We start from the raw sequence: 21,990 nt of genomic DNA on the forward strand, positions 1-21,990 counted from the left end.
TGACTCCATCCCCGCCTGCCCCGGCCGGGCGCAGGGCCTGCTTGGACAGAATGGCACACAAAAACGCACCGGGGGAGTAGGGACACGCGTGTGCATGGGCCCTCTCTGTGCCAGCCTCCCGGCTATGGGATCCCGCGCTCTCCGGCGCCCCTCCCGGGGCCAGCATCGGTGCCTGGCAGCATCTAGGGCCCGCGGGCGGGAAAGCGCCCAGCTTCCCGGCGCCACCAGCCAGCCGCCCAGCGCTCGGCGCGCGGGGTGAGGCGGAGCGAGGCCGGGCGGAGGCGGGGCCAGCGCGGGTGAGGCGGGCCGGGGAGGAGCGGGAGCCGGGCACAGGAAGCGCTGGGAGGCCCGAGCCGTCCCAGGGTGCCCCGCGCGGCGTGGACTCGGGCCGCTGCCGCCATCCCGCTGGCGTGAGGGAGCGAGAGGCCCGCCCGCTCGCCGGTCGGGCCAGTGTGGCCGGTGCGTTAGGGCGCGGGGGGCCGTGTCAGCGAGACGCAGAGCGCAGCCGCCACTACCAAACGGACATGTTGGAGCCCAGTGCCGCCGCCGCCTCCTTTTCCTCACCCTCAGAACGGGACTGAGAGGGGGGCCCGCCACCCCTCCGCCTGTGTCTCCGCCGCCCGCCCCGTCGCCTCGGCCGCAGCCTCTTCCTGCCCGGCCTCTGGCTCCGTTGCTCGTCACCTCCCTCTGCCCCTCAGGCCTGACTGGTTCTCCGGCCCCGCTCCGCCGCTGCGCGAGGTCTATGTGACCGGCAGGCCTGGAGCAGCCGCCGCCGCAGCGCGAACATGGACGCCGTCAACGCCTTCAACCAGGAGGTGAGGGGTGCTCGGGGCAAGGGGGTGCCGGGCTTGCCGCGGGAGCCGGGCGCCGTTTCTCCCGCCCCCGGAGGTTTAAAGCTTTGGTTGGGGTGGAGACACTTCCTGCTCTGGTTCCGGGGCGGCAGGGCCTGCGCTGAGCGGCCTGTGGCTCCGGAGAGGTCGCGGCGGCCACGGGAACCGACCCCCACACCCCTCCCCCGTCGCCCACCCCGGGCGGCGACCTCGGGCTGCCCCCCTCAACCCCTTCCGGCCCCCCGAGCCCGCGTCGGCGCCGGTGCGTCTTAACTTCGCCCCCTTTCGGGTTCGGGCGCTCTCGCTTTCTGCTCCCAGCCCCGTTATTGGCTTCGCGGTGCCGGGAGCCCGCAAGAGGCTAAGAAAGAAGCGCGGGCGGGCTTGGGGGCGGGGGAGCGGGAGCATCTGCCCGTCGTCGGGCCAGCGGAGCGACAGTCTGGGCTCTCCTGTTGCTCAGGCCGCTGCTGGACTCTGATCCCGGGTCGGGGAGGAGTTGGAGCGGGTGTTCAACCCCCTCCTACGGGATTCACAGTCTCGGGAAATGGAGTTAATAAACGGAGAGGGGTTGCCTCCTTATCAGTTCGAGTCGTGAACACAACCCTCTTAATGGGCTCTGTGGCCCCAACCTAAAAAGTCGAATGGGAAGGGAGTATTTGTTCCACCTTAGTCTGATAGAAAGCTGGTTCTGGCCTCCTGTTCCCCACCCTTGCACCCCTCCCTCGGTGGTTAATCCTCGGCTTCCTTCTACGGGAACATTTACATGTGAAAACCTCCCAAAACAGGGTACAAAGCTGCCTGCCGCCTTAAAGCTCTCCAGTTTTATCTCAAGTCATCCCAGGTGCTGTTTTGGGAGCGTGGAGTCCGCACATCTTATTTATCAGAATCGATTTGGGGAAAGGGGACTTGACCTTCGATGATTTCAAATGCAGTTACAAAATGGAAATTGTTGTCATGTGTTGAGTTGGATTGTCTTCCTTTTCCTTATAGTAGAAATAAACCCACCATTGAAGAAATCAGATGGTGTAGTTCTAGATATCTTGACATGGCGTTAAAAACTTTATGCGTCTTACAGTGAGATTTTGTAGTTTCACTTGCAAGAGAATTATGGTGCAATAACTCACCTTTCGATTTGTAGTGCAATAGTGTGGGACCCTCCAGTAAGGCTGCTGTTTATTGCCTTGCAAATTATCCTAGCAATGGTTTGTCTTCAACCAATGGTTACATAAAATGTATGAACTGCAGTAGTTGCATTTTTGTTGTACAGTGTCTTGCGAAGTTCAGTAGTGATGATTTTCAAAATAATTTTTGATAACAAGAGAATTTGTGATAATGCTCCAAAGAGTTCAGGATTACAAGTTGACTTTTGTTTCCTACAGGCAAAACTCATTGGAATGTTGGCTCCAGGAGGGCAGGGAGTTCTCCTTTCCCTCCTCCACCCCTCCTCATAGCAGGTGCAAATACTTGTTGAATGAATGAGAATTTATTCAAATAGTACAATTTTTAAAAGGTTATTGTACATTTCCTTATCAAGATAAAAACTTAGTGAATATTTTTAATGAAGGAAGAGAAGGGTTATTACTGTATTCCTAAGATCAGGAGTGTAAGATCAGAAGGCATCATATGGAAGTTGACATTAAGCACGTTAAGCCAAGTATTTTATGTTCTGGGAAGGTGTGATCAGTAGTTTTATTACTTTGAAAAACCAAAATTAAGTATGATATTGATGCTTTGAAAAGGGGAAATGTTATTTTAACCTTTTAAAATGTACAAAATGAGAATTTTCTTACCATTGCTCATTTTCTTCCTCAAATAATTTTCATTTCCATTACTAGCCTTTATGAACTGCAAATTGCATTATGTTAGGTGTATGTTCCCAATTCCAATTTTATTCTGAAGAAACTTTCATCTGGAGGAGTTAGTCTGACTTTAAAACCTATCATTTTGTCCCTGCTTCATTTGTAGTGCTTCTCAGTTATTTCTCCCCATTCATGCAAATCTCCCAGATCTTTTTAATTTTAAAATTTATGGGAGTCTGCTTAGCTAAAAGCTGTATCCCGAATACTGTGGTTCTACTGAGGATCTCTCCCCTAGATTAGCGTGATCTAATACAAGACACAAGATTTAGGCAAATAATTTTAATATGTAATAGAACATTGTCCTTTGGTGCCCTTTTAAAGTACTGTGGGGATGGTCATGGGGGATCAGTGACGACTTGGGAAGAGTAGGTATCCATTTTAGGATTTCAGAAGGTGTAGGAAAGGGTGATTAAAGGGCAATAGCGCTGAGAAATAAGTGGACATTAGTTTGACTTGAGGCTAGTGGAAAGGAGGGATGGTTAAGTAGTTTGGGGTGGATAAGTTTTGTGTCCATCTAATGTGTTTGAATTCCATTTTTAGGCTGTGGATAAACTGAAGCTTTTAAATAGTGGGGTGATATAATTGAAACACCTCTTGATTTGTAGTATATATTGTGGAAGACAGAGATTTGGGGAAGATTGGCAGTTGGGGACTGATGTAGGAGAAGCAAGTAGAATTTGACATGTCTGTAGTGGGAATAGAGAGAAGGGGAAGGATAGGGGTCAGAGAAATCCTGGCACGTGATGGCTTAAAATCACCTTTTGCCCCCACATTCCAAGTGCTGGGAGAGTGATGAGAGTGATGATGCCATAAACACAAGTCAAGCAGTCATCAAAAGCATATTTAGTAGAGGGGAAGATAACGTTTGATTTTTGAACAGGTTGAGTTTGAATGGAACACTAATGGGGAAATTTGGGGCAAGCATTTGGGCATGTAGGACTCAAATTTGGAAACAACCAGTAGGTAGAGGGAGACATTTGGGGGTTACTCTCAGATGTGCTCTATAGAGAAAATTGACATGGGGAGAGAAAAGGAATTAATATTTAATAAGCATCTTATGGCATATTGGGCATTTTGTATATACATATCTGATTTAATATTCCCACAGCCTTACATAGACATCCATTTAATAGATAAGCAACCTGATTTTCAAAGAAGTTAAATAATGATTTGCCTAAGGTCATACTGTTAGCTAATGGCAGGGCTGAATTTGAATGCAGATCTCCCCATCTTAATTGCTGCCTGAAGATAATACGTTGTATAATACTAAGGGAGTGGTCATAGGTTCAGACTTTTAAAAAAAAAGGCCACTAAATTTTTTTAAGTATTACGGATCTAATGTTTATGATTAAATAGTGGTGGGGAAGAGAAGGAAGTAAGAGGTGGCAAATGGAGTATTTTTGGCAGTTTGATTGTGAGGGATTCAAAGGAAAAGTTTTGAAGATGAAGAAGAGAAGGGAAATAAACAGTGTGTACTGGGCACTTGTGGTAGGCCTTTCTTATGTCTGTAGCATATACATGGTCTTAGGGTTAGTAAGTGGTTTCAAACTCTGTTCCTTATTAGATGGGAGTAGAACCTTGTACTTGGGGAAAGGAAAATAAATACAGTAAATAATTGTTTAAAACAATGAAAGGGGTTGGTTAATTTAGAGCAAAATAGTAGATAAGAGGAAGAGGATAGATCAGAAGCATATGTAAGAGAGGTCAATATCGCCCATACAGAAAGGAAGATTTAAAGGTGAAGTTATTAAAGGCACCCATCTAACAGAGGACTTCTATGGCCAGGCACTGTTAAGTAATGTAAAAGCTGGAAAGATGGATGGGGAAAAAAGTCAGTGATCCGTTATGACCAATTCTTAATTGTGTTCTGCTGTGATCATACACCCCTGAAAGTGGAGTTTGGTATTTCATAGATTTGTTAAATGAGTAAAGATTTTAAGATTGGATTTTAAAATTCATTGATTACATTTATAGCTTTTAATCAGTCTTGTCTAACTGCAGTATATCCCCACCAACACACAGGTTTTTTTTGCAGCCTCCATGATTTTAAGTTGTTTGATTAAAGTACAAAAAAGTGCAGAGGGCTATAATAGGAATGGACAGTTACTATTTTAAGTGTTTTTAGTTTAAAAATAAAATATAAAGTCCTTTCCTCCCACAGAGGCAATCAAATAATTCAGTATAAATCTGTTGTCCATAAACAATACATAATCTGTGTTTTGATATGCATGAGTGGTATACATATTCTGCAATGTTTTTTTGTTGTTCAAACAATTAATAATATATTTATATTTAGTTCTAACTGCTGTGTAATATGCTATCATTTGAATAAACCATGTTTTATTTATCTGGTTCCCCAGTTGAACTGGGGGTGAAGTTGTTTGTCATTTTCTGCTGACAAACACTGCAGTGAACTCACTTAAACCTGTAAGAGTCTCTCAGGATAGCTGTTCTCAAACTTTTTGGATTTTGACACCTTTAAGCTTTTAAAAGTTATGGACCACTGAGGTTTTTTTTGTGCCTGTGGGTTTTATCTATTAATATTTACCGTATTAGAAATTTAAACTGACAAATGCATTCATGAAAAATAACAAGCCCATTACAAGTTAACACAAATAACATTTTTAATGAAAAATAACATTTCCAAAACAAACAAAAAAAGAAGAGTGACTTTGTCTTATATTTTTGCAGTTCTCATTTAAATTTTGGTTTAATAAAACCTGGATTCTCTTTATTCATTCTCTTGCAATTACACATATTAGGTGGCCTCTGGTAAACTGCTGTATACTTGTGATAAATAAAAGGGGCAAGAAATGTCTTAGTATTAATATGAGAACTGTTTTTTGCCTCACAGACCACCAAAAGAAATTCAGACACACCCAGGGATCCTCAAATTGCTTTTTGAAAACTACAGTACTGAGGTGCTGGCTTTATGGTGGAATAAAGCTGGCTCTAGAGCTTTCTATAGCAGCATTTCTCACTGATGATCTTGTTGAAAATATCCCTTCCCTCATCTTACCATTTTTTTAGTATTTTGTTTGAGAAAAATTTACATGGACACATGATAAGGAGCTGATTTAGAGAAAAATTGGAAAAATGGAAAAGTTGGCTTATGAATCTTGTGAAACTGAATTCAGGTGATAAAGCTACCTAATAGGAAGTTGACAGAATGGTAGTTGTTTTTTGTGTGTCTCTGTTTTTGTGGGGATTTTCTATGTTTTTTTATTTACTAAATACAAACTGTACTTTGTTCTCTGCATGGAACACAGGTGAATAATATACTTTACTTCAGCATTCAGGCAGCTTTTCTGTACATAGCTGCACACATTCAAATCTCATATTAAACATACCTTGGTGACATGGGAAAAGAGTTGTCACATAAATAATAAACCTTTAGTATTATTTGTAATGTTTATTGAGATAATATGTTAAAATCTTTTCTTTTTTTTAAGCCTACTCCAGAGCAACATACAACTTTAATGATTAGCTAAAAACTAGTTACGCTATGTTATTGGGCATATAGAATAAACAGTTTACCTGTTAGTTTAAATTTTGGTGATACTGGTTGATTACTATGCTGTTCTTGTGGAGCATTAAAAAGGTAATAGTTTAAATTGGCATTAAGATTAGGCCTTAAAAAGATCAGTTGAAAGCTTAGACTAGAAGAGACATGTCTCCATTTCTGTGTTAATATTAAGTGTAATTAACAGTGTACTGTCATAATTGGTTTTTGAGAACTAGTAGAGTTCACAAACAATATTATACTCCGGTCACCTTCACACTGTTGAGTATTTGCATAGTATTTAATTCATTTCATTGCTTTATAGTTAGAGCTCTTTATTGGTGCTTGTTGAAGACATAGATAAGAGTATAGAATCCTTGAAATTCCAGTGAAGCATTATAGGGATTAGTGGTGAACTGAGCAAGAAACCCATGTAACTCTGGAGTGGAGTTAGAATTAGAAGCCAAGGTTTTGACTTGGGGGAGTGGGGGAGAAAAGACAAGACAGCAGGACTCAGTGAAAAGAAGAGGGACATGCACATATTTCTTGAAAGTTAAAATTTGTTCGGAAAATTGGTGATTTTTTTTTTTTTTTGGTGTAAATCCATGTGAGTCAATAATCCCAGTTAGAAGAGACATGGAACACTAGTAGGCCTGGCATATTTGACATCCGGAAATATTTTTTTCTTTTAACGCACCCCTCTTCTACAACAAAGTTGTTTTCATAAATAATCATGAAATTGGTCTGGGAATAAATTTGAACTTCATGCTAGTTACAGTAACTATTCCAACAAAAAAATAGTTGATTAAAATATTTTAAATTGCATTTATACTTTTTTGGAAAAAGAAAAACTTCTCTACATGCCAAGCTATCAGAATAATGAATAATAATCGTTTCTTTTCAAGCTTTAACTTCTGCATACTTGTCAATAACTGTCAAAGTTGATCTTTGTGTATTTGTGTTCAGTTGACAGTTACAACCAGATTTATCAACCTTACCTTCACCCTTGATTGAAGAACATTTTATATTAATTTTAATTACAAAATGTACATGAAACAACAGACATACGCTAGTTGGGAAGTCTTAAACAGAAGGTTACTTTTGGCAGAAATTTAGGGGAAAAAAGACAACTTCACAATAAATTCTAGATATCACAATACTATCCATGTTTTTTTCAGCATTGATACTAGTGAATTTCAAATGTTATCTCAGTCAAAAAAATTTCACTAAAATGTTTTCACCCAAAACTTCAGTGTAATTTTGTATATTACACTTTGTAAACATCCTTAAAATTATGAGTAAATGTCCATTCCTTACATTTTGTTGCATAATAATGGCATTCTCCTTAATTTTTGCTCATGGATCTTCAAGAAGGCTTTGTGTTCCACTATACCTTTGTTCAAGGCTGATTTAAAATATCAGGAAAAAAAAACTTAAGGAAAGTAGAAATTTTTTTTCAATGTACTGTTTTAAACACAAGGACGTATACACACACACACACCCCTATACACACACACACACACGTATATATGTGTATATATATATACGTGTGTGTCTGTGTGTCTGTCTAATCTATGGGGTATGGGGGAACCACAGAGTTAAAGACACAAACTGAGTCCGAGGAGAGTTCAGGCTATCCTGAATCTCTCTGTAGTGACGCTCTGAAAGAACAGGTGTAAAAAATTTGTATGTTTAGGCTACTGGTCACATAACTAGAGGGTTTCCTAATGAACTTCCACTTAGAGTAGATTGCTTATTACAAGATATGTAATAAAAATGTACAGACTTGACACTTACATAATGTTAAAACTCAACAGTAACCACAGCAGTAGTTTAAAACTTGAGAGTGTCAGCCAACAAAGTACTTTAGAGGAAGGAATATTTTATCCCTGATATTTAGAATTGCCCATGTTTGGTGATAATAATTTTCAGTCAGTTTTAATGCTGTATTTGGAGTCTTTAGAGACAATACACCCACTTATTGCCTACCCCTGGGTGGATTTCTCCTATTGTCCCACTCTAGGTATGCTGTTACCTTAAAGAGCAATAGTTGATCGATCCTATATTCTGTAAATCTCCCTCAGCAGTATCCCGATGTTATCTTCATGCTCTTTATCATGAATATTCCACTTTATTTCCGCCTTTTTGTCAGAGCTGAGTTTTAGATGAAGTAGAATTATACGTTGCTTAAAGGAAGCCTATAATATGGAAATTTATGGTAATATCCTTTTAAGCCTTGAGGAAACAAAATATTCTTCAAACTGTAATGGCAATATATCACCTAGCTCACCCAAATTAAGAGATACTGAATAATAAATAAATCATTTTAGAAAAGACAGGCAAGTTTGGGGTTCAGTTAGATGTTAAAATCTTTGTAAAGGTGTTTACCATTGTTTAATGTCTAAAATAGGCAAATCAAGAGAGACAGAAAATGGATTATTATTGGCTGGGGCAGGAGGGGGGTTGAGGGGAGGAATGGAGAGTGACTGCTAATGCGTATGAAATTTCTTTGGGAGGGTGAAAATATTGTAATAAATAGTGTTGATGGTTACACAACTCTGAAAGTAATGAAAACCACTGAGTTGTGTGCTTTAAACAACTGAGTTACGAATTATATCTCAAAGCTCTTTAAAGAAATGTTAGGCTTTAACACACTATCTTCATTATTTTGTTGCTTAAGCTGATTTTCCCTCATGTTGAAAACAATCTAGTAGCTCCCAAGTGGTTCTGTAAATTTTGTTGACCATAAATCCTGATTTTATTAAAAGCATATCTTAAGTTTTTTCATGCTATTTGAAGAAGTAACCCAGTGGGGACAGTTAAGGACAAGAAAGGAACCCTGCATTTGCTTACTAAATACCAACCAGATGCCAGCTAATGGGTTAGATGTTTTTTTACATACATGTGCATGTGTGCACACATGCACGCAACTATATATACATAGATATGTATATGTGTGTCTTTGTGGTCTTTCTGTTTAAAAGGTAAGGAAACTGGACAGGTGGTGTGAATTGTCCAAGGTCACACAGTATAGAAATGGCAATTCTGAGATTTGACCGAGCACTTTAAGAGCCTTTATGAGCCTAGTTGGCAGCCTGTGTGGCTGCTCTGAAATTTTTGAGCCAGTCGATGTTTGTCTATTGGATTGCTTATGAAGGGAGAGCACTTACTGAAAAACTTTAGTGTGTTTGAAGCATGTACACATTGAAGTGTACTATAATGTATGCATAGTTTTGGAAGGATGTATCAAAGTTTAAGAATAACGAACTTCTGATAAGTTATCCATAGTAATACAATAGATGTAACCAATGTTTAAAACTTAAGTGCTTTTAGGCATTTCTATTTCTCTTACTAATTTATATTCACAATTAAAATTTTTAATTGATTAGGGATTTTATAAATGCTAACATTTTCAACTTTAATCCCAAGCTTGTGCATAGATACATCATACAGCTTTGTGGAAATAACTGAGTATAAAGAAAATACATAAAATATGGGTAATTTTTATTTTCTTCTTCTAAACAAATTATTTTATATCCTGGAACCAATTTTTATTCCATTGATGTCTAGGAGGAAATACTTAAGCCAAAAAAATGTTTGATAGCCAACTTTTGGAGGACACAAAGTTCACTAGTGAGGCACAGTGAAAGCAATTTTGAAATCTGGCATCTGTAGTGCTCAAGAAGAGCAGTGGCATGGAAAATAGGCATTTCCTAAAATCATCTCCTGGCCTATTTCTTGAGCAAATGAGGATTGATTGCAGTTCAGTGAACCAAAATGGAGGTAAGTAATAGAAATGACCTATTGTGGTAAGCTGGAACTGAACAGGTTAAAACCCCATTGAGGGTGGCAGCCTTGGTTCTAAAGTGAAAAGTTTGAAGTGGGGTAGACCATTGGAAATTGTAGGGGCGTTAGTCTAAATGAAGAATAAATTAGGGCATACTTTATAGAGTAAGTCTTGAGAAATTTACTCAAGAAATTTTGCTTGCAGCAAATGGTAACAATTCAGGCTTGGTGATATAATTAAAAAGTGGGAAGTAATGCAGTTGAAATTTAAACTTAGGTTTGCTATATTACTACAAATTTTATAAAATTTTCTTAATGTGCATAGAAATATAAAAAATATATAAAAATGTAAAAAAGTGGTTTTATGTTGAATATGAACAGTGTTTATTTGCACTTTTATGTGTTTATTTTGTAAAGCAATTCTCTGAATTGAACTAGGAGAAAAGTCAAGGAGTTTGTGGGAGAATATAGTAAGGTAAAGCTGTATAGGAAGAAGCAAGTATAAATATTTTTTTAACCCTTTGAATTTGAGAATATGTGCAGCTTTGTTGCTTGTAAAAATGTCTGATTTGAAATCTCTAGAAATCTAAAAAATGCGTTTCATGGAGAAATAAAGAGCTATTTTGTAGTGCTAAGTCAAACTAAAGGCTGCTCAGCAGGAGCAGGAAGACAATTAAGTTACCCCTCCCCCAAACTTTTAAAAAGCCTTGTAAATTTGCTCCCTTTAGGAATATTTCATATTAATGCCAGACCTGTCTTATCTCCATACCTTCCTCTTAGCAAGTGGAAAATTGGTTAAACATTTGGTTTTCAAAAGATATGACTCTCTAAAAAGTAAATAGAATTGACTTGGCAGTAAATTATATATCAGTAGAGGGATGCTTTCTTGCACAGATGTCAACAAAAAATATATTTAAGACAGTGCTTTGTTGTATTTGGGTTTTATATTCACAAGGGTTTACGTTACTATAAAGATATAACGGGGCAAAAATTTAGGTTTACTTTTAAAAATTTGTTTTAATAATTTTGAAGTTTCAGTAAAGATTACAAGCTATTGATTTAAACAGTTTTTACTTTATGGACAAGTTGTATCTGGTGATGATTCCATATATTTATAATGAAAAGCTGGAGAAAGGCATTTCTGTGGCTCAGACAAAATCTTTCATTTTTAAATACATGAATTTTAATTTTAATTTAAAATTAATGCAAGTTACACAATTTAGAGTATAAAAATATTCCTCCAAATACCATTTACATTTTAGAATATTATAGTCTCCCCACTCCCCCCATCCAAGTTGTGGTTTGGAAATTTTTATATGGCTACCAGATCTTTTTAATAACAGAATTATTTTGTAATTTAAAAATAATCATCATGGAAAATTTGAGAACATGGTTATTGTTTTAGGTAAATTTCTAGAACTGGAATTGTTGGTTTAAAAGGTACAGACATTTTTTTAGTTCTTGATAGATAGTTTTAACTTGCCCTCTGAAGTCAGAACTCCCCATTTAGGTCTTGTCAGCTCAGTGCCCTCTTTGTTTGCTTTATACTAATCTACATTCTTGCCACATGAATAATTAAAGAATTGTACCTGATTGTTTTAATTTGTACTTCTTTGATACTGGGTAAGATTGAACATTTTTTTCCATGTTTTTTAATTAGCTATTGGGGGTTTGCATTGTTAATTGAGTTATTCTCTTATGTACTTTTTTCACTGTATCTCTTAATTTGTGCATTTTACTGATTAACTCATACCCAATATTCTGCTTTTGTGGTACTTGTGGTACTTGTTTAACATGTGATTGGCTTGTGGCCCCCAGTACACCCCCACCCCCATCACATTAAATCGCTTAGTATTAAGAAAGTATTAGCATGAACAATGAATTGGTGAAGTATATGTATAGGCATAAAATGAAATGCCAAGTAAGAAGGGGCTGTGAACTATCCCTTACCTAATTGTTTTATCAGTATTTTATAAAGTGTTTATAAATCATTATATGTTACTAATAAACATTGAAGTTGTGTTGTATTTAACTCTTGATTTGGTTGAAGCCAGTGTGTCTGATACATTATCAAATGAACAGAAAGAGGAAAAAAGACTGTAGAATTAAACTTTGATACCTGCATCTGTCAGGAGGGAGATTTGAGTGCCAGCCTGTCACTGTGTTTACATATTTCTTTTTGGAAGCATTCATATTTTTTCTTTAAGTTAAACTTGATAATTAAATATTAATAAAAGCTTCAGGCAAAACTTGTCATCTTGGAGGTCATAATAGCAAAGGAAGGAATGATGGATATAATCAATGACATGCACTATAAAATAAATTTAAGGAAAGCAAAATTTTTAAAGTTAGGGAAGAAAAGGCATAGGGTAAAGAATCCCATTGAAAGAGATTGTAAAAGGAGACATTGAGGGATTTAAGGTTAAAAAAATTACTTAGACAACTAGTATGTAATCTTTTCATTGACGGCTCAGTTTCAAAAAATAGGAAAAGGCATACCCCAGAAACTAAGCTTGATGCAATAACTTCTATCTCTGCCAGATTGTGTTAGTTCGTACATGAATTAGTAGAAATTTCAAGTCATTAGGAATGAGAACAGATTTACTAACAATTTTATCATGAATAAAATTAGAAAAATATAGGCAAGATAAGAGTATTATTAAGTGAATTTTAGCTGACTGGCAGCATCCAAGGAATATCAGATAAGACGACCATCATGTAAGTAGGTTCTGTTCTTTTTAATTTTTTAAAAAAACATTGAGTTGCAGAAGGCATATAAAGCAGGGACATGAATTTAGAAGTCAGTTAGATAGCTGCTATATGTAACAGCATAAAATGATTTCTAGACCACCTGAGTATATTGAAAGGACTATGAGAAACCAGCATAAAGTCAACATGAAGATCTAGTTTGGTAAATTCCAGTGAAAAAAGTTTGAGGGTTTCAGGTGATGATTAATGTGAGTTAACAATGAATTACATATATATTTTCTTTAATAAAGGATGCTGTCATGTGCTCATCCCATTTCCCCCACTGCCCCACCTCGCCATCCCACACACTTGTGCCTTTGTCCACCTTCTGAATTCTAGACCTTATGCATATGACCTAATATGGCAAAAAAGACCCTGAAGATAGGATTAAGGATCTTGAAATGGGCTAAGTACTCTGCATATCAGGATGAGCCAAATGTAAACCCAAGGGTCTTTGTAAGAGAGAGGCAGAAGAGTATGGCAAAATCATGTGACTATGGAAGCAAAGGTCAGGAAGGAGGGAAGACTGCTGCACTGTTGGTTTAAGATGGAGGAAGAGGCCATGAACTAAAGGAAAGGTAGCAAAAGGGAGATTTGGGGTTAGGATAAAGAAAGCTGCTGTAACCATTGGAGCTGATTAGTTACGAGTTACTAAGCCTGTTATTAGATGGAATGTACAATATAAATTGTAAAAGTGGTTCTGAATTTAATGAGTACCAGATCAGATATTAAGGTGGTATTTACAAGTTTTTGATACTACTGTATTTTCACTATGAAGATTTTTCTAAATGCAGTATAACTTTTAAATAAATCATAAAAGAATATGTTATGGTAAGTCATAACAAAAAAACTTGGTGTGTGTGTGTAAAGATTGTCAGGGCATTGTGTAGGCTCTATTTACTGAGCTACTTATATGTCAGACACCAGTCTAAGATATTTATATACACTGCCTCATTTAATCCTAAGAACCTTACAAAGTGAAGTGAGTACTCTAAAAAATCCTTGAGGTTTAGAAAGTTTAACTCCTCTTGTCAAAATTTATATCATTACTAAGTAGAGTATCATGTACCTTTGACTAACCCCCCAAACGCTATGAATTATACAGGTGTCACAGGCCAGTCGCATTCTTTATCTTCTCCTGAAACTGTTGACAAATGAATCATGATAAATGATTCTTCATTATTTTAGATATTTTGTATATTAGGTTTCTGTGTGTCATGCAGCTAGGCAGTATTCATACTTGGACTTTCTCACAGTCATTCAGCTAGTGACAGAGCAAAAAGTCAAATTCATGTCTGTTGCTGGCAAGTATGTGTGTTCTACTGTGCATGCTTTCTAAGGGAGTCTTGTCCCTTTGGGACCTACTGCTGCTGCTATTCTGTGAGAATTGCTTGATTTTTGTCTAGCTGCTTTGATACTTTTGTTTTCATTGACAGATAACATTAATTGTGAAGACAGGCTCTGATAGGGAGAGTGCTGTACCTAATGATGTTTACTGAGCATTGCCCCGTTGTCATTGCATATACAAAAACTAACTTAATTTTCATTGAAACCTGTGAAGTAGATAATAGTATAATCCTTTTTACATATGAGGACACTGCTGTGGCTTACAGAGATTAAGCATTTTGCCCAGAATCATCTATGTAGCTGGATCCAGATTCAAAACCAGGTCCTCTGACTCTCTTCAGAATTTTACAATGTCTTGTTTTGTTTTTCACTAGTAGAGTTTGGTGGAATTATATTAAATTGTATAGTTTTCAGGCTATATATATAATGTGAATAGGTTTTTTTTTTCCTTAATGTTTATTGGCTAAGATTGCATTTTGGTCAGAAATAACTAGAGCCTGAATTTCCTTTAACCTTCGTTGTACTTTGTATATACTACTACGTGTATTCTAAACTTGATTGAAAACTATGACTTTTTTTCTGACGTGGCAATCCTGCTCTTTTCCTCCCCACAATTTGTCCATAAGAAATGTATTAATGGTTTAAGGAATCTATACATGATTGAAGGGTGACCAGCAGTTAGTTTAGGTTTTATTTTCCTCATTTCGAAACAAAAGAATTTTTCTCTGAGTTATTGCCTTTCATATTTTTTAGCCATGATCCACCCCCCTAAAAGTAAGAATTAGAATTTTATGTTGCCATTCAGGTGCTTGTGCACACACAAGACAGAAGTTTCACCAACTAGTGCTTGCCCCTGCTGTGTACAGTGTTGTTTGTTTTATTTTTTTGCTTTATTTCACTAAAGAAGTTTGGTCACAACCAGTCAGTTCATTTTTTTATTCTATTAATGTATTTCAAACCACAGTTTGAAAAACACAACTATGGATTATCCCCAGGATTATTTTTTTTTTCCAACAATTAGGTGTGGTACTTATAATAGGTAACATCTATTATGTGCTTACTCTTGTGTAGGTGCTGCACTAAGTGCTTTTATATATATTGTTTGTATTAATTATTAAACTTAGCTAAATAAGGAGGGACTATTTACTCATTTTATGTGAGGAAACAACTTCTAATAGCTAACAAGTGGTAGAGCCAGGATTTCCCAGGCAGATGATTATTGAGCCTGTGTTCTGATTGTACTCTTAACAGAAATGTTTTCACAAATTCAGCAACTATAATCTAAATCTTAGGTCATCATAAGCTTGTACACTTCTGAGGCTGAGGCATTCTAAACCAACATAAGAATTAACTTTTTTTTGTTCAAGATTATTGAATTGTAGCTTTGCCCTAAACTCAGGTAGGGACTCAGTACATTGTCACTAACTTGTTGCTTGGCTGCACATACCCACTCTACCTCTGTGCCACTTATTTTTTTTTACTAAAATCTTTGGGCCCAACCCCTTATAACTATTACATGTTAATATCCTCATTTGGGTCTGTATGCATATATATTTATTTTAATTAGCTGTGTAGTCTTAATCACCTTTAGTATCTGTGCACCAATTCTCTGTGCTAATGTATTACAGTATTAACTAAATAATTTCCTTACACCAAAGAATAAGATTGGGAAATAGTAGACCAGGTTGAATTTACCACTTAATTAGCTTTATGACTTTGAGCTGATTCTTGGACTTCTGTGCCTCAGTGTTGTGTCTCACCTGTAAAATAGAATTATAATATCTAACTCACCATGAAGACTTAGTATTTCTATCCATAGATAGGTCCATGTACATAGTAACTGAAAAGTATGTCAGTTTCAGCATAATTTCTGGGTCTCTTATCTATTTGATGAAGGTATTGATCTAGATATTGGAATATTTTTGTCTTACAAAAGGTAGAGACTGTTGGATTTGTGCTTTGAAAAAATTAATGAAATATTAGTAACATTCATTGAGCTTTTATAATTTTTAAACCTCGTTTTGAAACTTCTGTATCTGCCTGTAGAGATTTTCTTCATAAATTGTATCAAATACAGTTTACAGCTTTAAGATTTAAGAAAGGAATTGCTAAAGGAAAATAAAGGGGACCCAAAAAGAAATTTGATGGAAGCCTTATAATGCTAACAACTGAGAGTTATTTTAAGGATGGTCATCTGTAAAGCTTGGGAACATGACTCTGTCTCTATGTGCCAGACAATGAGCTTGCCACTTAATGAGTTCTCAGATATTTGTTGAACAAATAAATTATCCAAAACTGCATTTCTGCTTCCTCATCTGCCTCTTACTCCTTAACCAGTTGAACTTTGGAATCATTTTCAAAAACTGATGTCACTTCAGCCACCTAACTGTCAAACCTAGTGAACAAGGTTTGGTTTGTATCTTAATTAACATCTTGTAGAATTTGTGCCAAATGCCTTGAAATCCTGGCATTTATCCAGGTGTTCATTTGTGCAGTACCTTTCTCTATACTACATTGGATTTTCTGGTCCACCCTAGCTAAGTATATGTATGTTGTGTGCCCCCTTCTTAATACAAGTTCCTTCTCACCCATCTTCATGGCTTTGATTCTATGTCTTTTGCATTTCTAGCCTGGACCACTCTTCATGTTGAAGATCCCTATTCCAGTCTCTGCCTGGATATTCCGTAGGCATCCCAAATTAAATTCAGTATGTTCCCTGAATCAGTACAATATATATTCATGCACTGATGCCTGCTTGATCTTTTGTCTGTATTCCCCATCATAGTTAAGGGTATCTGCTTGTATGTTGTCAATAAGCAGTATTTTATGAGGGTCTAAGTATACAATTAGGGACTGTGAGCTTTACAATCAGTAAATTTTCAGACCCATTCCCTGGGCATCATCCAAAACAGATATAACCCTTTTGAATATTATTACTTCAAAACATATGTAACAGAATCTATTAATTGTTAATAGGATTCAGTAAAATAACATACCACCAAACTTAATTCTTCTTTATACATAGTAGGCACTTAGATGTTGGTTCCCTCTTCTCTTCCCAAGTTGTCCTTTCTGCATGAACTGTAATAACACCCTTCCTCTGTCTCTTAGATGATAGCACTTAAAGGCTCTTTTTTGCTGATATTTGCCTGAATGATGGTTACATTGCTATTATGATATAGTTTATATTTTAATTGCTATATGGTATAGTCTGTATTTTAATTTTTTAAATCACCAGAATGTACACTGGTCTGTCAGTGTGCTCAGTTGACTGTTTTCTTTAACACAACAATTGCTTACTGCTGAAATGATCAAGAAATGCTATTTGGGATATTAAATGAATGTAAGTGTTGATTAAATATTGGTATTAATTAAAAATGAATATTAAAATATGACTAAGTTTTTAATGTCCAGAGAAATAGTTCTCACTGTTTATTCTTAAGATCTGTAAACTTCTTTGCATTCCCTTTCCCTGCTTTAGATGGAGAAAAGGAAACAAAACAGTAATAAACAACTGTCTTAATAGATTTTATAACAGTCAAAATATATCCTTAAAAGTGTATACTATATATTTTATGCAATGTTGTTATTTTTAGAATTTGTATTTAAGTTGAAATATTTTAATTGTTTCTTAGTTTTTCATTGGTTTATTCATTCTAGAGATTACTCTCTTCTAATTGTCAGCATTTATTCTTAAGGTTAATTTTTATTGATAAATAAAATAATAAAGAATCAAGACTATATATTTGTGGAATCCCTTCTTTTAAAATGAGTTCCTGTGTTAATATCTGTGTTTCTCCCATTTTCTGTATCTTAATAGTATTTTTGGGAAAATTCTACCTTTCTCTGCTTAAAAAGAGCATCTGGTTCTTATATTGATTATATCTGGCATTCCATACCTTTTCCAAAATTACTGTTATCTATACTCGCATTGTGTCTTACTGTTATGACAAGCTATGAAAATTCTCTGAATTTTTAGGATATTTTGCCAAGTATAGCTGTTTACTCTGGGAAAAGAACTTTTGTTCTTTAGGGTAGTCTTTTAGTAGTGGTCTAGTAAATGTCTAGGGCTTTGGGATTCCATGTTTGAAATAGCAATATTAATTGGAAGTAAATGGAAATATGATTCATATAAGGTTGATAAAGCTTAGGAAGCCCTGAAACTTAATTTCAGCATACCTTTTCAGAAGTCCTAGGTGAGTATAATGCCTATGATTAAACAAAACAAAACAAAAACAAGAATTTAAGAACCTAGATACAAGCTGCTTCATATCAGGATTCTGTCTTTATAACCCTGGGCTCTCATTGTGTCTTAGGTTAAGCTTTGGAGGTTAGGGCATGTGTGTCTGTGTGGCTAAATCTCACAGCAGCACCTGGTGGTTGGATTTGCTGTTAGAAGATGTGTTCACTATAATATCATTTTTATTCATGACTAAATTAAGAAATTCTGAATTCCAGCTTTATAATGGAATTTTTAATTCCTTGCCTGATATAATACGTTTTTTTCCCAAATGACCCTTAGAATTATTTGAAGTTCTCCAAAATCTCAGTGAAGTCTGAATTGAAATTATGTTAAATGTTGAGTCGTAACTTTTGCCACTTTCAGTCCAGGAACATGGTGTGTTCCCATTCAGATAATTTTTTAGTTCTTCAGTGGTTTTACTGGTTTAGTAAATTTCTTAATGATTTTGCTTTTTTTTTGCTAATTTTATCATATGACCTTTCCCATTGTATTTCTAAGTGGTGGTACAGGTATGTAGGAAAGGTCTTAGTTTTTTCTTTACTAGTCAAATTGTTAAACTGAGTTCCAAAAGTTTGTTATTCTTTTAGTTAGTAGATTGCAAATACTTTTGTAGAGTTGAAAGTCAATCTGTAATTTTACCTTTTAATTTTTAAGTTTTTTCTTTTTTTTTTTTAAGCTCTTTTCACTTATGGATATGAAACCTCCTATCTCTCGAGCCAAGATGATTCTCATTACTAAAGCTGCTATTAAAGCTATTAAGGTAAAAGTAAAATAAATATACTTAATTTGAAAACGTTAACCATTAAATGTGAGGACTTACCTTGTCAGACCTGAATCAAAGAGCACTGACCAGTTTGTGCTGAAGGTATATGATAACACAATATGGTGTGTTTGCATTGTATCATATTTTAAAACCTGTTTTTATCCCCTTCTTTCTTGTTTTCCTTTTTTTTTGTGTTGGTGGTTAGCATTTCCCCTTTATATTTTTTCCAGTTTTATTGAGGTATAATTGACAAACAAAAATTGCATATATTTAATAATACAAAGAACGTGGTGACTTGATACAAATACACATTGTGAAATGATTACCAGGCAAGCTAATTAACACATCCATCACCTCAGAGTTACCGTGTGTGGGTGGGGGAGGAGGGTGTTAAAAAAATTGAACAAATAAAAGTAGAATGGCAGGTTTTTTCTTCATTTAATTTCATTTCATTTTTGTCATAAATAAGCCAAGCAGTAGCTTCATTATTTATTTAAAAAAATGAAAACAAAAAAAAAGCACTATAAAATTGTCTTTCCCAAGATCACACATAGCTGACTCACTTTAGAAATTCCATTATTTAATTTCAGTTCTGTTGTTCTTATCCCTCTCGTAAAGTTCCCTGATATACTGTCTTATTAAGGATTATTCATTTAAAAAAAACCTGAGGAGAAAAGAACTACTGATTGGGGGGATTTTTGTTATTTTCTGTTTTAGTTAATTCTTCTGATTTAAGATTTTTTTTCAGTTGTTTTTTTCAGATGTTTCTCATGGTTCATTTAGAATTGGGGATTACTCAAATTGTGCATATTTCAAGGTTCTGAGTATTTTCTAATTACATTACAGGAAATATGTTAACTGTACAATAATTTTCTTTTACTTCTTTTCAGCTTTATAAGCATGTAGTTCAAATAGTAGAAAAGTTCATCAAAAAGGTAACTATCCATTATTTCATTTTAGTTATGATCAGCATAATATACTTTGTAAATTATTTTTTGTATCCTACTTCTAAAGCCACTCTACGAAAAAGTTGTCACTAGAGGTTCCTTTTAATTGCTAGAGTTTGTTTCAAAACAAATTTATAACAATACTACTGATTGATCACTTAAACAGAGTTTCTTGTCTACTGGGCATGACTTTTCACCGAGCCTGATGTGCCTCCTCTGCCCTGTCTGCCCTGTTGACATTTAACTCTCCTAAAGTATTTCAAATGAAACCACGTTGTGAAGTTTTTCCAACTTTTCCCTGCTCCCACCGAAATTAAACCATTTTTCAGTTCTGCAGTTGTATGTTGTTTTATAACTGTGTGATTAGCACATGTCTGTCTCAGGAGAGGACTGAGAATGGAAACTTAGGCATCTTTGTCTTCTCTCCCAAACTGGCACCCTGCTGTGTAGTACATACTAATAAATGTGTATGAAAGTATCTGATCCATAGCCTTTGAATACTGCCTGAGAGATAGGCGTTAGAGCCCCAGCATACAAAAAGTAAAATGGAAAAAAATTAAAATTACCTGCATGCCCTCACCCCAGATTATAAATATTTATATTTGAATCTGCTAATTTTTTATTATGTGTATCACATTGATGAAAGGAAAAATGGAGACCTGCTGATTGATAACCTGCTTTTCCCACTGAGTTGATCATAAATATTTGCAAAAAGGTATTCCATCAAATGGTTGTTTCCACAATTTATTCAGCCAGTTCCCTGTTGTTGGACATTTCACTGTAGTGGCTGACCTTATGAAAAACATTGTTTTCTTTAGGATAAGTTTCTAGGTACAGAATTGTTGGATCATATAAGTCTTTGCTTCTATTGCTAAATCACCTCCCATAAAGGTTGCACCACTAGAAATGTTTGTAGGTATCTGTTAAAATGATCTTTTTGGTAATTTTAAAAAGTAAAGATCATTTTTTTGAGCAGGATGAATTGAATAGAGACTGTCCTAATAATTGTGCTCTCATATATGGACGTGCTTAGGGACTGGTAAAGTGATCTTCATTCGGGGAAATTATTTGTGGGAAGGTAGAGGGATCAGAAAAAATACTGGGGGACTGAAGTCTCAAAAGGATGGTGTAGTTCTTTATAGGCTTGTGGGAAATGACAAGCTAGCCAGTAAAAGAGCTAAACATTTAAGTAATTCTGAATAGAAACAATCACTATAGATACAAAGTTCATAAAGGTGAGATTAATTGGTGTCAAATTTTGATTTTGCTGTTCTTGTGTTGACTTTACATCTTTATCTTTGTAGTGTAAACCAGAATACAAGGTTCCAGGATTATATGTAATCGACTCAATTGTTCGACAGTCTCGTCATCAGTTTGGAACTGATAAAGATGTTTTTGGGCCAAGATTCTCTAAAAACATAACAGCCACATTCCAATATTTGTATCTTTGTCCATCTGAAGATAAGGTATAGTTAATAATTTTTAAATTAAGACTTGTTTTTACTTTTATTTTTATTTAAAATTATTGTATATTAGATATTTGAAGTCTGCTATATTATTAGAAAGATGATCATATAGTGATCTCTGAACTTTAAACAAACCCATTTTTTTCTATAGTAACCATCTCATATTTATTACCTTTCTTGTGAAGTCCTTCAGGAATGTCACACTGTTGAAATATGAAAGGAGCACCATCTTGCTTTAAAGAAGACATTATTGGAAAGTTTTGCTTGTTGTTAAGTGACAAATTCTGTAGTGGAGAAGAGCAGTGATCATCTCAGACTGTTGTTTATTCCAGAGGGAAGAGACCGATAATTGACAGCTTTCCCTAGCATGTGGAGATGCTAGAGCATAAATGGTATTCATTAGCAGTGAGATGACAGTATTTAATTTTCCATTTTTATAGCTAGTTTCACTACATACTATAAAAAGTAGAAAAACATTATAGGCATAATAACTGGACTCCAA

The 21,990-nt window shown here is 36.2% G+C and overlaps 1 protein-coding gene across 2 annotated transcripts in view; it reads left to right on the forward strand.

Moving 5' to 3' along the window:
* Positions 1-396: 396 nt before the first annotated feature.
* SCAF4 (SR-related CTD associated factor 4) overlaps positions 397-21,990 on the forward strand; it is a 59,343-nt gene continuing 37,749 nt past the window's right edge. The window contains exons 1-4 of one of the 2 annotated variants that reach the window (XM_017662667.3): positions 397-815; positions 18,989-19,072; positions 19,966-20,010; positions 21,327-21,488. In XM_017662667.3, coding sequence (XP_017518156.1) covers positions 786-815; positions 18,989-19,072; positions 19,966-20,010; positions 21,327-21,488 — 321 coding nt within the window. In that variant the 5' untranslated portion in view covers positions 397-785. The remainder of the gene's footprint in view (positions 816-18,988; positions 19,073-19,965; positions 20,011-21,326; positions 21,489-21,990) is intronic. The other variant, XM_017662665.3, reaches the window with a different exon arrangement.

The sequence above is a fragment of the Manis javanica genome, chromosome 3, assembly GCF_040802235.1.
Source record: "Manis javanica isolate MJ-LG chromosome 3, MJ_LKY, whole genome shotgun sequence".
NCBI lineage: Eukaryota > Metazoa > Chordata > Mammalia > Pholidota > Manidae > Manis > Manis javanica.